The sequence below is a fragment of the Gopherus evgoodei genome, chromosome 11, assembly GCF_007399415.2.
Source record: "Gopherus evgoodei ecotype Sinaloan lineage chromosome 11, rGopEvg1_v1.p, whole genome shotgun sequence".
NCBI classification, from domain to species: Eukaryota; Metazoa; Chordata; order Testudines; family Testudinidae; genus Gopherus; species Gopherus evgoodei.
This window is the reverse complement of record NC_044332.1, coordinates 6,381,930-6,399,544: the sequence shown is the minus strand read 5'-3', so window position 1 is coordinate 6,399,544 and position 17,615 is coordinate 6,381,930. Positions and strand designations below refer to the sequence as shown.

The window sequence follows — 17,615 nt, the reverse complement described above, 5'->3', positions numbered from 1 at the left end:
GTGCCCCCCCTACTCAGCAGCTTTGGACAACAAGTACAACATAGTCCGGAACCATTGGCCAAAGTTCCGGGGCAAGCTGCCACAGACAGAACTCTGGCAATCTTTGCCGTATTGTGCACATGGCGTACTGTATTGAATCCCTATAACAGCCTTCCCACAGCCTGCCTGCCAGTGCATCAACTCCACTGCTTTTTAGGCCTTCTGCTCCGGCACAGAGTCTGATCACAGCAATGGCCCTGATTATGGATTTTTCCCCATAAGAGCATCAAACTCCTAAGAGTATTTTAAGGTGGCACATTGCTTTTCACCGGCCAGCCACATCACAGAGAGTATTGTAATATGTAGTTTTCTTGTACCTTGCTTTCTTAGTTAGCCTAAAACATACAAAACAAGCTGGGCAAGGTTTTCAAAAGTGACTCGTGATTTTTAAAGTTTCTATTTTTGGGTGACCAACTTGAGACCCCATAATGGAGTCTGGCTTCTAGCCTTTTTTGGAAAATCCAGCCATTATAAGGCATCTTAAGTTGGGCACCCGAAATTAAAGCCCTCAAAATCACTAGTCACTTTTGAATATCTTGGCCACTGTGATCTAAAAAAAAAAATACTGGAAAAAATTCCTCCAGTGCTCCTGTATAAATTGCTTTTCACTGTCACCCGGAGAAGCCAAGAATTTGTAAAAAGAAGTGTCAGTTAAGGGTGAATGTGGAAATTGAAAGGTACCCTCTCCCCATCCTATAATTGTTGATTTTCTTATTATGGCTTCTAGGGTAATATTGTTGAAAGTTAAATGAAGATTGCGCAATATTCACATGCACAAATGATGCAATTAATATTTATTTATGATAGTGTCTACATATCATCATGTTTTATCATAATGCCTATTAACCATGTTAATATTTATTTATCTAGTGCCTACATTTTCTGTGTTAAATGTAATGGTGTTTTGATTCCAGTATGGCACAACCAACTTTTTTCTAATTACCAGCCCTTCAGACTCAACTGGGGATTTGAAAATCCAGTTGTGTTCTTTCTACTTCTTACATCAACATCCCTAAAAATATTTGGGAGTTAAAATTTAGTCAAGCCAGAATAGAATCCAGCTCACTCTTCCATAGCTGGGCTGGCTGTGTTGGGCGAAGAACAGTAATAACTTGTTTTATTAGCTAAGGAAACAGCCAGGACATGAAGACACACAGGGAACAGGTATGTGGAATAAATGGGAACTGTTCTTTACTTAATTGCTTTTGTGAGCATAACCATTTTGAGACACATGGGACTAGATGATGTAATTAGCATGCCTCCACTGAAGCTAATAGGAATACACTAGTTTATGTCAACTGATGTTCTAGCCCATTGAAAAGTATGACGATTTTTCATTTGTGTGTGTTTCTTCTGTGCTAGAATACATTTTGCAATTTTATTATGATTAGCTTTTGACATCTTTCTAACTTTTCCCATGATTTAGAAAGAGACATTGTTATAATAAATCATATTATAGTGGAATTCAATGCAATTCCACATTAGAAAATGGGGAATTGTTCTGAAAGGAAGCACTTCAAAAGGGAAGGAAGTGAAGTTCATGACAGAAGTACCCATAAGAGGCATGTAAAACAACTGTAACACTTAAAGCAAACAAGAAGTCATATAGCCCATTCAATTGTTGATGTTGCATTAATAAGCATTGTTGATTGAGCACTTCCACTGACAATATATCTGTATATTGTTAATTGCAGTTGTTGAAGTGAACAAGAAGGACATAGTCTTCCTGATAGATGGCACAACTGCATTGGGAACTAGCCAGTTTGGTGCAATCCGTGATTTCATTGTCAAAATCATTCAAAGGCTGGAAATTGGACCAGACCTTATCCAAGTAGCTGTGGCACAATATGCAGATACTGTAAAACCAGAGTTCTATTTTAGTGCCAGTCAGAATAAAAAAGATGTCATCGCTACCATTAGGAAATTGAAGCCAATGGGTGGTAAGACACTCAATACAGGTTCGGCATTGGACTTTGTTAGGAAAAGGTTCTTCACCAGTTCTGCAGGGTACAGGAGTGACGAAGGTGTCCTGCCCATGCTGGTGCTCATTACTGGTGGTAAGTCCACAGATGACGTTTCCCAACCAGCAGCGGAGATTAAAAGGAATGGAATTGTGGTTCTCACCGTCGGCTCCAGAAATGCAGATCAGTCAGAACTTCAAGCAATTGCCCAGGAAGCAAACTTTGCGTTCACTTCAGCTGCCTTCAGTACTGTAGCTCTGCAAGGCCTCCTCCCTGAAGTGCTGACACCCGTAAAAACACTCTCTGGAGAAGTAGTTATTCAAGAAATACCACAAGGTAACCATACACATTTATCAAAGGAGATGTAGCTAACATAGTTCTCAATTCTTATTTTATACCTAGTAGAGATGAATGAATCATCTGTAATGGACATTTAGTTCAGTTAAATGTTGCCTCTTTTCCATTTGCAAAATGTTCATGAACAGATTGTTAAATTCTTTAATGCATTTGTTACTTGAGGTTTTTCATTAATGTCTTTGTAAATTTGCCCTCCCCATATATTTGTCATAAATATTTAGAACCTAAACTTCAAAATTCATGCTATGCTGGTTAATTACAAAAGTCACACAGTATTGTTTCCGATCTCTAATGAGATGATTTGTGTTACTAATCACCGCAAAGCAAATTTTGAATATTACAATCAAATATACAATTTGAAATTTGCTTTCAGTGGATATTCAATTGATCGTGCAAGTTTAAAAATTCTATTTGAAAGTATTGTAAATGTGACGATAAAGCTTGACCATTCACACATTTACAGAAAGTGAACCTGAAAAGTTTGTGAACATTGATGACTTCTAATTCACTTTCAAATTCAAATTTGAAATTCAAATTTGCAGAAAAAATTCTCATTATCCACCCATCTATAAAACTAACTGAGTATAAAACTAGTCTAGAATTGATTGTGTTCATTTAGGGTGTGACCCAAAGCCCATTGAAGTCAATGGTTTCTTTCCATTGACTTCTGTAGGCTTTGGATTAGTCCCTTACACAGTAACCTGAGTAATGGCATCTGAACCAGTTTCCCATGTATTTCAGTAGATGATTTATGGGCCTAAAGATTTTGTAGTAAGGTTCTCCTAAGGATTTTTCACCAGTAGACAAGTGTAAGGCTGGATTCTTATAATAAAATACAGAGGGTCATGTTCTAAACTCTCATTTCAGTCCCATGTCATGAAAACATTAGACAAATAAGGCCTCCCTCTCAGTTCCCATTAAGGTCACTAGAGAGATTCCCATTGACTTAAATGAAACAGGATCAGGACTGTATCACTTTCTAGTTTCTCCAAGTTACTAAAATGATAACCTAGGATGTAGAGAAACTGTATGGTTTTAGGAATTCTTTCAAAACACAATGACTGCTCCCTACGGAGAGATGACATTTTACAAATCAGTTTGCCTGCACTGATCCTTAATTAAGATGAATATCACGGGAAAAGAATCTATCATTTAACAAGCTTTTTCAAAATGCATTTCCTGCTAATATAGTTTCGCATGGCTCCATGTCAACCCTGACATTTTTATTTCAAAATGCCAAGTAAAAATGTCCTTAAACGTTTTGTTCTTTAAAACTTATAAATGTAGCTTCCCTTTTTGTCTCTCTGTCTCTGTCATAAACATAGCCGTAAAGAAACACGGTATGTAAGGAAATGTTCCCTTGCAACAGCCCGTTACAAATATACTACTGGAGTGTCATACTCAGGTCTTCAGTGGCAATTTGGTGGCGAGTCCCTCAGTCCCTCTCAAAGGGAAGCAGCAAAAAAGCTGGAGCCAGCCCTGACCCCAATACAGCCAGGAGAAACACCTACTTAAAAACACAGCATACGGTCAACGATATTTAAGGTTCTTTCTATAGGGCCCTAGTAACAGGGCATTAAAAATCAAAAGGGCAAAACTGGTCCCTTTGGAATGAAATGATTTCTGCCAAATCATATAGATTAAGTTGCTCTTTAAGTGACTCAAAATACCGTCAGAAACCAGTTACTTAAAACAGGTGCTCTTCTACTGACAGTTGTACTCCAGGGGCCATATTATGCTCTCTGATATGCCAGGGCAAACCTGGAGTAACTCTATTAGAGCCCATGGAGTTACCTCAGATTTACACTGAGAGCAGAATCTGGCTCACTATGCTCTGGGGGCAGTCTCTCGGAATGGGAGATTGTTCCATAAGGATGGTCTCTGGTACTGGTTTCACTATATTTGGCCATGTTTCAGATCACAATGTATTTTACATACTACCAAACTCATCTTTTCTATAAGGTGTTAATAGGAGGCCCAAGTTTTAATTAAATATTATCTCCCTCACACCAGTGTACTGGAGACTGCAGAGAGTCAGATTCTTCTCTGGCGTACATTAGTGTTTCTCTACTGAAGTCAATGAAACCAGCTGACACCAGCGGAGGTTCTGACCCCGAGTAGTTACAGAGTACGCAACCATTCTGATTGGCATTAGTGATAATATACATTTTCTATGCAGCAGACAAGGATGAGGCTCCATTTCTAAATACGAGCCATTCAAATGCTATTTGCAGCACAAGCGAAAACCAAAACATCCAATAACTTCATATAATATTCTTGATTTTACTCTTTTGGAAACTCTCTCTTCCCTTCGCTTTCTCTCTCCCACTCCCCTCTTCTCTCTAACAAGGTATACATGTGTGTACGGTACATACTGTGTGCACACATGACAAATACTGGTATGTTTTCTACGATGTCTCACGTTATTTTCTGTGCTCCACTGCAGTTCAAAGCAAAAGGGATATCATCTTTCTTTTGGATGGATCACGCAACGTTGGAAATGCCTACTTCCCATTTGTACGCGACTTTGTTGTGAGCCTAGTTAACGACCTTGATGTTGGAAATGACAATGTACGCGTTGGCCTAGTACAGTTTAGTGACACTCCTACAACTGAATTCTTTTTAAACACATTCCCAACCAAGGCAGATATCATTACTCGCCTGAGGCAGTTGTTCCCTAGAGGGGGATCAGTGCTGAATACTGGCTTGGCACTAGACTTTGTCCTTACGAATCACTTCATTGAAACTGTTGGCAGCAGAATAGATGAACAAGTTCCACAGGTCCTGGTCCTGCTTGCAGCAGGGCAGTCTGCTGATGCATTCACACAAGCGTCCAATGCATTAGCTCGGGCTGGAGTGCTGACGTTTTGTGTTGGAGTTAGAAATGCTGATAAGGCAGAACTTGAGCAGATGGCATTTAATCCAAGAATGGTGTATTTTGTGGATGATTTCAGTTCTCTGGCAGATTTACCGCAGGAGTTAATTAATCCTTTAACAACATATGTTAGTGGAGGTGTGGAAGAAGTTCCATTTGCCCCTTCAGGTAATATCTACCTTTCTTCATGTTGACTGTATTAAGTTGGTCTTGTTTCTTTTGATTGTTTACTTTGAATGTTGCACAACTTCTTACTTCTCCAAGGCCTTGATCCGGCAAAGCATTAAGCCTGTGTTTAATGTTATGTGGGTAGACCCATTGACCCACTGAAGTTACCACTAACATGCTTAAAGTTCAGCAACTGCTCAAGTGCTTTGCTGAGTCAGCACTGGACTGGAGATCAGAATGGGTCTATGTCCACCATACCAAATATCCTGCCCAATCGTCCCCGTAGCCTTTGTATCCCGACTTCTTGGGATGCATTAGTGCCTACGCTAGGTGTTTGTATGGACCAGATCACATGTAGGGAGTGGTTACTGCTTCCCAACAAAAAAGTAAAATGGAGAGATTAATATAGTGCATAACAGCATAGATCAACCAAAGCAAAAGCAAACCACCAACATAAAAGGCTAGAGTCAACCCTTAACTGCAACTCCACTGAAATAAATGGGCTGGTACGGGTGTAGAGGAGGACAGAATTTATTCTTGATGGTGAGTTAAAAGTTAATGAAAGCCTCTGACATTAGCTCCAAAAATATTTTTGTCAAGTTTAAAGTTAACCTGATATATATAAATATTCCTTCCCCCGCCACCCCGAGTTCTTTTATTGTGGCTCCGTTCAGAAGGGGCCATTAAAAAGATTATTTAATTTGGAAATGCGAAAATTAAGAGGAATTTGACAAATAGATAACAGATGCTTCACTTTGCTTTGGAAAGTCAAAGAAATTAAAAGGTGACCAAAGTAAAATAGGTTAAGTATCCCTTTTCATTTAGTTAGATACTTTCATTTAGATACTTTAGTTAATGAAAATCACTCAATTGTTTAAAATATCAAAATCCAGCTCCTTAAAAGAAAAAAGTTTCCATGATGAACCATAAAAAAGTTTTAACATCTTGTTTTCTTTTCCTTTCTATTTGTTCTAGAGAGTAAGCAAGACATTTTATTCATGATTGATGGCTCATCCAACCTAGCGGGGCTGTTCCCTTTTGTCCGAGACTTTGTGCACAAAATTATTTCTCAGCTCAATGTGAAGCCAGATGCTATCCGAGTCTCTGTGGCTCAATACAGCGACAATGTTCAGGTGGAGTTCACCTTTGACGAAATCCCATCCAAGCAGGAAATACTCCAGAAAGTGAAACGAATGAAGATCAAAACTGGGAAACAACTGAATACGGGGGCTGCACTGGATTATGCAGTGAGGAATCTGTTTGTGAAGAGTGCTGGAAGCAGGATTGACGAAGGCGTTCCTCAGTTCTTGGTTCTGCTTTCTGCTGGGATATCTACTGATAACGTGGAACAACCAGCAGAGGCCCTGAAAGGAATGGGTGTTGTCGTTTTTATTATCGCAGCCAAGAATGCCGATGTCACAGAACTAGAAAGGATAGTTTATGGTCCAGAGTTCATTCTAAAAGTCGATTCCCTTCCTAGGATTGGAGACATACAATCAAAGATAGTGAACTTATTGCAAACCATAGACATTCAACGGCCAGGTATGGAAAGTCACCATTTCTTTTGTTTTTATAATGTTGAAACATGTATCAAATTTGGTTCAGAGGACTAAAAAAAAGTGTTGCAAAACGATTATTGTAAATTAGAACTACACGTGAAACAATAGATCCTGGGCCTAATCCAAAGCTCACTGAAGCTGGTGGAAAGGCTCCTACTGATTTCAGCATGTTTTGGCTCAGGCCCAATATGGCTAAGGTTTAAAATAATTATATAGCAAGTGGTAGTCTACGCTGGTTTTCCTTCATTCAGGCTCTGATCCAGTAAAGCGCTTCAGTGCATGTTTTCCTTTAGGCACAAACAGTTTCATTGAAGTAAAAAGCCTTGGTTTACGATTTATATTATAAAGTATAATCTGCAGGTCACAACAGAGACTGCAGCCCCATTGTGCTAAGCACTGTGCAAACATAGTGTAATAGTCTCTTCTCTGAAGAGCTTACAGTATGAGTAGCTTTAAGCATTTTGCTGGGTTAGGGCTACAAGGAGCAAATTAGGGCAAGGTTGTCTCTATTTCTCTTCCAAACTGATTTTGTTCTTCTTGAAAGTGGTGTGGGGAAAGAGGAACATGGCAGAATCAACAATCCAGTGCATAAATCTATCGCTTGCCATCCTAGGTTCATTCATCTATCTTTCTTCCTGAATGAATAGCTTTTATTTTTTGCACTCAGATATCAACCAGTAAATGAAATGCTATTAAATCAGTTGCAATTATAACTGGAGGAAATTAAAATGGCAGAACTACAATAAAGGATAACAAAAGGGTAACAATTCAATTATCAAAATTCTAAACAGTATGGTACCATACAGACATCATCTGTGAACACATATGCCTTTTTTTGTGAAACATCCCTGCTTTGCCAGCAAAGACAATGGGCCTCCTACCAGCGGATGGAGACAGGGAAAATGCAACATACTTAACATGAAGCCTCCATAAAGGTTCTAGCCAGATGAACCTTATCTGGTCTTTGATAGGCAGTGACCGTTTACTGGTTGGCCTGAACCAGGGTTTTGAAGTTTGGTGTGAGTTTGTTCGGTAGTAGAACGGATCCATTTTTTTTAGCTTTTAGAAATGTTCAGCTACTTTTTTCACAAAAAAAGACTGAACATTTTTCATTTTTATTTTAGTTCACTTCTTTATTTTGCTGGCTTGAGCTGGTTGAAATATTGTCACAAAAATATTTTCACCATTGTCCAATCAGCTGTGGAATTTGTGTGTGTGTGTGTGTGTGTGTGTGTGTGTGTGTGTGTACGTGCAACATTATTTATTTCTAGGTTAGAATACTCCCTGGGGAAGTTTTTTTTCTATTTCTCTCTTCCATCTTGCACCCCTCTCTAGGGCACTCTATGTGGAGTAGTCAGCTGGTGCTAATGTGTTCCACTCCCTAGAGACCCTTGATCACTTTGGGAGAAAATGCCCCCTGGTTACATACTCCATTTGTCCTCCCTTGCTGAAGGCTGATGCCTCCACTAAAGAGTATAGAGCCCCTCCCGACTAGGTAGATATCACCCAGCACATGATGTTGCATGGTTTTCATTGGATTTCCATCTGTCTGTTCATTAGTCAAGAGCATTTGACTGCCTGGCTAAAGGTAAACTATAAAGAAACAGGATCAGCATCTGTGATACATGACCTAAGATCCCAAGAGTTTCCTCTCTCTACAAATCATTTTATACAGAGGATGTCTACTTTATGCCAAGAATCTGACTTATCTTCCCCTCCCCTCATTGTCTCCAAAACAGCTGATGAAAGTGAGAAGAAGGATGTGGTGTTTCTGATTGATGGCTCAGATGGTGCCAGAAGTGGTTTCCCTGCACTGAGGTCCTTTGTGCAAACAGTGGTTGAGAGCCTGGATGTCAGTCCTGACAGAGTCCATGTTGCCGTGCTGCAATACAGCAACATCGTACAACCCGAGTTCCTTCTGAACCGCTACTCTGATAAAGCAGATGTGATCAGCGCCATCCAGGGCCTGTCCAGTATGGGAGGGGCTCCTCTTAATACGGGTGCAGCCCTGGACTATGTCATAAAGAATGTGTTCACGAGCCCAACTGGCAGCAGAATAGTTGAAGGTGTCCCTCAGCTACTGATTCTGCTGACATCTGGCAAATCAAGGGATGATGTGAGAAGGCCCTCGGTGACCATGAAGACTGGTGGCATGGTGCCATTAGGCATTGGAATTGGAAATGCCGATATCGCAGAGCTACAGACCATCTCTTATGTTCCAGACTTTGCTGTTGCCGTCCCTGACTTCAATCAACTGGATACTGTACAGCAGGTCATCTCAGAGAGAGTCACTCAGATCACCAGGGAACAAATTAAACAGTTAGTCCCGGTTCTTGAATTGCCATCACCAGCTCCAGGTGAGAAGGTGTTTTCTGGCTGTTGTGTCTGCAGAGCAATGCTCATTCGAGTAAGATTCAGAGACAAAAAACTGATGTTTAAATAAAATTATGGTTGTGATGCAAAGAGGGAAAGGCAAGGCATTCACAATTAAGGCTCCAAAACCAACCTCATCTCCCTGCCAATTTATCCTCTATTTGCCCACTTGTACCTGGGTTTGCAAGGATTTGTGTCATTCCTGCCAGTCATTCAAATACATCTATAGGCCCTGTGGTCCATGCAGGCAGTCTCCTCTGTCTACACAGGTATCAGAGGAGTAGCTGTGTTAGTTTGGATCTGTAAAAAGCAACAAAGAGTCCTGTGGCACCTTAAAGACTAACAGATGTATTGGAGCATGAGCTTTCATGGGTGAATACCTATTTTGTCAGATGCAACTGCTGCGTCTGACAAAGTGGGTATTCACCCACGAAAGCTCATGCTCCAAAACATCTGTTAGTCTTTAAGGTGCCACAGGACTCTTTGTTGTTTTTTATGTCTACACAGTCCACTGAAGTTAATGCAGGCTCTGGACCATAGTCTTACAATAACTAAATGGGATGATATATTAATTAATAACTTAGTGACCAGACAATTTCTGCCCCCACTTCCCCAAAAGAAAACTAGATCATTTAGATAAGAAACTGACATTTTCATGTAAATTCAGATTGCTGTCTAGATGTTTCAGACATTTATAATTCAGGCACAGAACTTTGCTCTGACCTGAAGCCAGGTAGAAAAGCTCATCACCAGGAAGCAAACCTTCCTCTAGGAAATAACAGCAATGGGGAAAATAACTCTCAGATGGCAAGTGTAGAGCAATCCAGTGATGCAAAAGAGATGGGGGTGTCCCTGAATTCACTTTCCCAGTGTCTAGATGGTCATCTTGCAATCTGCCCTGTGCAAGGGGCAGCATGGGGCCGTGCTTCTCTGGGAAAAGATCAGAGAAGGACCCGTGGCTCAGAGATAATCCTCATGTTTACTACCTCATGTGTGTGGCAAGCTAGTCTGGTAGGTGTGGAGACAGGGCTCCTCTGACTCCTTGCCTTCTCAACCCCCTTTCTGGCCTTCACTCAGAGGACTCGTATCAGGAAAGCAACCATTACTCCTTCCTACGTGGCCAGAGTCGCAATCTGAACAGGAGAGCAAAAAGTCTTTAATGCTTCTGTTCGCTGACACAGCCAAGAGAGACGGCTGACGGTTTCCCCTCTGTGTACTAAATGACAAATCATGATACCGATTTTTTTTAATTAGTGGCTGGATCGAAGTGAGATTGTGTGAGTGCGGGACAGAAGGTGGCCTGCAGGGTCTAGCCTCACTTGGATTCTGAATGTTGTAAATCAGAGTTGTGTATGAGGACTGCAGACTAAGTTTCCACACTATTTAATCTTATATGTTGATTTCATTGGACAGCTGATTTCAGCCGAAAATGAGGATGTGTAATTACACATCTGTGGGTGCCTTAAATTTTTGCCCTTTAGATCATTTACCAATGCAACTCTTGGACATATGTGCATCATCTGAACTCTTTCTCTTTTGACAGTGAGCAGCAAGAAGGATGTTGTGTTTCTCATTGATGGCTCCCAGTTTGTTACCGCTGAGTTCCATCTTATCCGTGCTCTGATTGAACGGATAGTGAACTCTCTGGATGTGGGTTTCGATGCCACCCGGGTTGCTGTGATTCAGTTCAGTGACGACCCCAAGATCGAGTTTTTTCTCAATGCTTACTTCAGCCGAGATGAAATGCTGAGTGCTGTGAGAAGATTAAAGCCCAAACTTGGCCAAAGGGTTAACGTAGGAGCTGCCCTGGAGTATGTATCGAAGAATGTCTTTACAAGACCTTTGGGAAGTCGCATAGAGGAAGGTGTCCCTCAGTTTTTAATACTGCTCTATTCCCGCCAGTCTGCTGATGAGATAGAGGACCCTGCCCTCCAAATCAAACTAGCTGGAGTCGCACCTCTGACTATCGCAAGGAATGTGGATCCTGAGGAGCTGACAAAGATTTCTCTCAGCCCTGAATATATATTCTCAGTGAGAAACTTCCAGGAACTACCCAGCCTAGATCAGAAGCTGCTGACCCCTATTAGAACGCTGACTTCAGACCAGATACAAAGACTCCTGGGAGACATAATTGTACCTCCAGGTAAGACTGTCTGATCACCCAGTGCCTTTGTGTCGCTGTTCATGTAGATATTGCTAAAAGTGCAAATAACTTTCCATTCTTTCCCTGTCAACAGATGATTTCCCCCTGAAAAACAAATACAGCACATTCACACTGTCAAGTGAATGGAGATTCATTAGCGATTTCGTGAAGATATTGAGGGCTAAGGTTTTCTGGGCAAAAGCTGCATTGCTTACCTTGTCTACTGCTCTTTGAAGAGTTTTCTCGTTCAAATGAGCATAAATCTGGGGCCAAATGAGGTTAGGTACATTTGAGGAAATGAATGCATAAAAAGTAGAAATCAGAGTGCAGGAGATTAGGATTTGGGGTGAGATATACTTATGATTTTGGATATAAATTTAAACTGACTGGTAAAGCCCAAAAGAGGCAAAGAAAAAATAGTGCCCCCCAAAAGAAACCAACTCCAATTCCCATGCCTAAAGGGTGAATTTTCACTTTAACAGCTAGCACATTTTAGCATTCCCCCTTAAAAACAAAGCATTTATGCTACATTTATCAGGCGAATGGAGCTTCATCAGAGATCTCATGAGTTGGCTCACCCCTGGGAAGAGATTGCTCAGAAACCTTACAGCAAATCTCAAGCAAAGGAGGTTTTTCATGTCAGTAATTTTCCTCTCTCCTTGACGTTTTTGTTCTTCTGCAGATTTGGACAGTGATAAGAAGGATATCATCTTCCTCATCGACAGCTCTGACAGTGTCAGGACCGAAGGTTTTGCACACATTCGGGATTTCATCATCAGAATTGTTCAGCAACTGGATGTTGGGCCAAACAAAGTGAGGATTGGTGTGGCCCAGTTCAGCAATACCATATCCCCGGAGTTCCCTTTAAAACAACACAAGACCAAAGATGCTGTTCTGCAAGCCATACGCCGCATGAGGCCAAAAGGAGGGTCCCCACTGAATGTTGGTACCGCGCTGGACTATGTTGTAAAGAATTACTTCATTAAGTCTGCAGGGAGCAGAATAGAAGACAGAGTCCCCCAGCATTTAGTCCTCCTCCTTGGAGGGAGGTCCCAGGATGATGTGACTAGACCTTCTGCTTTGATTGCATCCACTGGGGTTAAAATCCTGGGTGTAGGAGCAAGGAATGCAGACGGCACTCAGCTGCAGAGAATTACCAATGATCCTAGACTTGCATTCATAATCAGAGATTTTACAGCACTCCCAAGCATTGAAAAGAGATTCATCAAATCATTTGAAGAACCTCAAGAGCCTACACTTGCACCTCCTCCAATTCCAATTCCTGGTCAGTCTTTTATTCATGTTGGTATACACGGGAGGGAACCTTCAGAATGCAGCATGGGATAGAATTCTCATAATTGTAAAGCCATTCAGAATTAATGTATTTTAGTCCTTATTCCTTTGCTTGCATTGCACTAAATAATACTCCCTGAAAGGCCTTACAGAACTTGGAAAATGGTAGAATTTTGAACGTGATTAAGATGGAAATATGTCCCTCATAAAAATAAATAATATATTATATAGTGTAACATTTGGGCGGGGTGGGCCCATGCTCTGAGGTGGCACTCTCAGTCTCTCTCTTAGGTGCGTGGCTGGCTGGCTCTTGCTCACATGCTCAGGGTCTAACTGATTGCTGTATGGGGGTTGGGAAGGAATTTTCCCTCAGGTCAGATTGGCAGTGACCTGGGGGCGAGGGGGGGGCGCGTTTCAACCTTCCTCTGCAGTGTGTGGGGTGCAAGTCACTTGCCAGGATTATCTGGGCACGTCTCACTTAATCATCTCCCTGCCATTGTGGGGGTCTCGGGCACTGGTGCCCCTCAGTACCTCTTGTTCTCTGCCTGTGGCACATAGAGTCTAGTCTCCTGTGGACTGTCATACTTTGGTCTCATTTCGGTTGTTGAGTTTAGTGTGTGTGGGTGCTGGGTGGTGGCGTTGGCCTATGCTATACAGGAGGTCAGACTAGATGATCTGGGGGTCCTCCTGGGCCTTAAACTCCATGACTCTATCATAAACATTTTGTTTTCTGGACCCTTTCATCTGAGCAGTCACAACACTGTATGTGTCGCTGAAGAAACATTAAGAAGAGATGGAAGTGAGAGGGAAACGTGACATTACTTCACACGGGGCCCACTCCAAAGTCAAGTTGAAGTCAGTGGAAAGATTTCCATAGACTTCCAAGAGCCTTCAGTCAGGACTATATTTGGGAGTTCTCCTAGCCTTAAAATAGAACCGGGCATTTTGCTAAACTAATAGAGGTTTTGCACTTAGATTTGGCATTTGGGATTCTGTTCCCTGCCTTCCCTCACCCCTAATCTATCCTGTTCTCTGCACTGGCTTCACCCTTGCATGTTGTGTGTGAATCACTGTTCTTATCATTTGCTTGCTCAGCATTTTCCTCGTTTGATTTTTCACTGGCGCCCAGTAATGAATTACATCCAATGGTACCCTAATCTGGAATCTTGATGGACAAACCTCATAATGTTTGGTTCTGATGAGCCCATAATCTTTGGGTGCGCCTCCAAAGTTTTTGAAATATAGTTACTCCTTTTCTCCATGTAACCATCGTTGTCTCTTTCAATGACCCTAACTGTGCCCTTTGTATTCTCAGCATATAATCTGTCACCCTAAATGGTTGCCCCAAGCCTAGGCATGTTGATTCTCTTCTCCTTCGTGTTGCTATGGTCTCTTTTCCCCCAAGAGGTCATTTCTGGTTGATATTTTTCCAAATCCAAAATGTGGTCTCAATAGATCTTGCAGAACCTGCTTTGCTGGCTGGTTTCTTCAAATCTCACATTTCAGAGGGCTTTCCTAGTTCACTGGTGCTTTAGGACATTTTCCCCAGCAGGGACTGACTGATTTTGCTAGAGATTTAGCAGGCTAGCAGCACAGAGACTTTGGACATCAGGTGCCAATATGAATCCCCAAAAAGGTGAGGTGTGAGCTGGGGTTTGTGTCAGTTTGTATAGTCCGGCCAAGATTTTAAAAAGTGACTTGTGAATTTGGGTGCTAGCAAAAGAAGAGACATCTTAAAGGGACCTGACCTTCCGAAAATGCAGCGACCACCTGCTCACTGAACGTCAGGTTCCTTTAAGATTGGCCATCCAAAAAAGGAGGCAGCCTCTCATTTTTGAATGGCTTGGCCTTCACTGGCTCATTCACTCATTCTGAATCAGCCATAGCCTTGCTGCTCATCTTATTTCCCAAGGCAAGACGTGTTTCTCAATGAAATGCAGAATTATTTCTTCGTGCAGCACGCAGCCTTTACAGACAATTTAAGAATGGTCTTTTTTCCTCTATTGTTTGAGACGATATTCTGGATGCCACAAAGCATTTAATACCCACCTTCTTTTTAACTGTTTCAGATGGTAAAAAGGAAGTCGACATCGTGTTTCTGCTGGACAGCTCCATCAATTTAGGGAGAGAGAACTTTCAGCAGGTTATCCAATTTGTATATTCCATAATTGATGCTCTCTATTCAGATGACAAATCCATTAGAGTGGGATTGGCCCAGTACAACTCTGATGTGACCGATGAATTTTTTCTCAAGGACTATCCCACCAAAGACCAGATCTTACGTGCTATCAATGGAGTAACCTATAGAGGAGGCAGAGTGGCTAATACTGGAGCAGGCATCAGACACATCCAGGCAAAGCACTTTGTGAAAGAGGCTGGTAGCAGGGGAGAGGACAGGGTCCCTCAAGTTGCTTTTATTGTGACAGGAGGCAAACCTATGGATGACGGACAGACAGCAGCATTGGCACTGACAAATGCAGGTGTCAAGGTGTTTGCCGTGGGTGTGAAAAACATTGACCTGGATGAAGTGAGCAAGCTGTCCAGTGACAGTGCCACAGCTTTCAGAGTGCCAGTGGCCCAGGAACTGTCAGAACTGAATGAACAAGTGTTGATTACTCTCGATGCTGTTATGGAAGAGCAGCTGTGTCCAGGAGTGAGTGACTTCAGAGGTAAGTACCATCGGCATTAAAAATATTATTTCCATGTATAGTTCTCCTCTTGGAGCACTTTGCTTTAAACAGACTCCTCCAATAGCATCATTGTATTCCTGTTCCCGTGCTTTCATACAAATTCTAGTGACTGGGCTCAGCCCTAGACTGTAAACTCTTCCCTAGATGATAAGCTCTTCAGCACAAAAACCATGCCTTCCTATCCATCGGTGGAGCACCTAGAACACGTGGGGTGGTACTGCACTATATGTCAAATAACAATCCCAACAGGCATTCTAAGATGACAAACACTAGCATAGAATATTAGGGTTGGAAGGGACCTCAGGAGGCCAGCTAGTCCAACCCCCTGCTTGAAGAAGGACCAATCCCCAGTCAGATTTTTGCCCCAGAGCCCTAAGGGGTCCCCCTCAAGGATTGAGCTCACAACCCTGGATTTAGTAAACTAACGCTCAAACCACTGAGCTGTCCTTCCCCAAAGAATTGTAGGACTGGAAGAGACCTTGAGAGATCATCTAATCCAGTCCCCTGCACTCAGGGTTGATTGATCATGTGTTGACAATGATAGTATCTCCACCTCAAACAAAATAGTTACTAAATGATCTAATGCTGCCCTGCGGATTTGAGTGTAATCTGATCTGACTGGCCCCTTTGTACTGACTTAATTAGTTTTCATGATGTACTAAGTGATAAACTCAAAACTAACTGCCCAAGGTTAGCATGCATGTTATGCCAGTGAATTCCAGCTTGACAGGTGGCCTCACCATGGATTTTCCCTTTAGATCAAAACTGGGTATAACTATGTATATCAGAGGATTAAGGATTGTGGGGAGAAGAGTAGTGAGATTTACCCCTTTTGTCAAGGTCTGCACTTAACTTTCAGGGCACATTGTCATATTGTAGGATCTTTTTCATTGGTCCATCCTCAGAGAGTGATGGGCTTTGTTTGGCTCTAGACAGCCACAAAAGAAAGTACTGTACAACTACTGGGTTGTTCTGTAGATAGCCCAGGTCACATGATGCTGGCTCCTCCTCATTTCCAGCTGACTGCATGGCTGCAGATGTGCCAAGATGCACACAGAAGCAGCTGGCAATAAGGAAGGCGATTCTGGTGTTTCTGCAGGGTTCTTGCATGAATGGAAAGGGAGTCCAGACTGGTAGGGCTCCAGTGGATGGACTGGGAGGGGAGATGAGGCTGTGCGATGATCTCTCTATTAAGATGTGGTCCCCGCTGGGGAAAAGTTAGACATGTCCATGATACAGATAATAATAACATTTTGCACTTATCATTGCATCTTTCATCGAAGGATTACAAAACACTTCACGGAGATCGATTACAGCTCACAACATTCCTGTGAAGTAGATTAGCACAGGAGCTAACAGAATCTACCTGCCATGCCAAATGATACAAAACTGTTTGGCCACTAAACTGGAACTAGAACCCAGGAGTCCTGGCTCCCAATGCCTTGCTTAAACCACTAGACTTTTTGCATCTCATGTTAAATCTTTGTACTAATTCTCTCCTAAAATAATGCAAGACTTGTAATTCTGTGCAACTCAAGATAAAATGAAACTCCAGTTTTTGGCCGCAAATTGTAGCAAATGAAAGGAGAAAACACTTGCCCACTATTAAAGGATGGACAAGCTTTTACAGAGGTAAAAGAAGGTATTTCCCCATGCAATCTAGGACACATTTATTTCTTAGCAGATACATTTCCTATTTGTTTTTGAACAGATGAAGTCAAATTCTAAACAACAGCTACACTGAGAAAAACATAGGCCCTTTCCCCAATATAACCACTTTTTATTCATTGTTATTATAATAAGTAGTAGCTAGGGATCCAAACCAGGATCAGGGCCTCATTGTACTTGCCGTTGTCATTTGGACAACTAGCAAAAGATTGTCGCTTGCCCAGAGAGCTCACAGTGTAGGATTCAGATAATAGTCAACACATGAATAAGCGGTGACTCAATTTAAAAAAATAAATAAACAGAGTTCTGTACCTGCTCTGCTCTGAAGGAATCATTGTAGAATCGTAGAAGAATCATAGTGATTAGGGTTGGGAGGGACCTCAGGAGGTCATCTAGTCCAACCCCCTGTTCAAAGCAGGACCAACCCCAACTAAATCATCCCAAGCAGGCCTTAAAAACCTCTAAGGATGGAGATTCCACCACTGCCCT

General features: G+C 41.9%; 1 protein-coding gene across 7 annotated transcripts in view; it reads left to right on the top strand.

The window, feature by feature from the left end:
• The window catches only part of COL6A3 (collagen type VI alpha 3 chain), a 114,725-nt gene that overhangs the window by 36,002 nt on the left and 61,108 nt on the right, over positions 1-17,615 (top strand). For 6 of the 7 annotated variants that reach the window (XM_030580387.1, XM_030580389.1, XM_030580388.1 and 3 more), the window contains 7 exons: positions 1,734-2,336; positions 4,804-5,400; positions 6,376-6,942; positions 8,699-9,316; positions 10,876-11,475; positions 12,158-12,760; positions 14,838-15,437. In XM_030580387.1, the coding sequence (XP_030436247.1) occupies positions 1,734-2,336; positions 4,804-5,400; positions 6,376-6,942; positions 8,699-9,316; positions 10,876-11,475; positions 12,158-12,760; positions 14,838-15,437 (4,188 nt within the window). The remainder of the gene's footprint in view (positions 1-1,733; positions 2,337-4,803; positions 5,401-6,375; positions 6,943-8,698; positions 9,317-10,875; positions 11,476-12,157; positions 12,761-14,837; positions 15,438-17,615) is intronic. The other variant, XM_030580390.1, reaches the window with a different exon arrangement.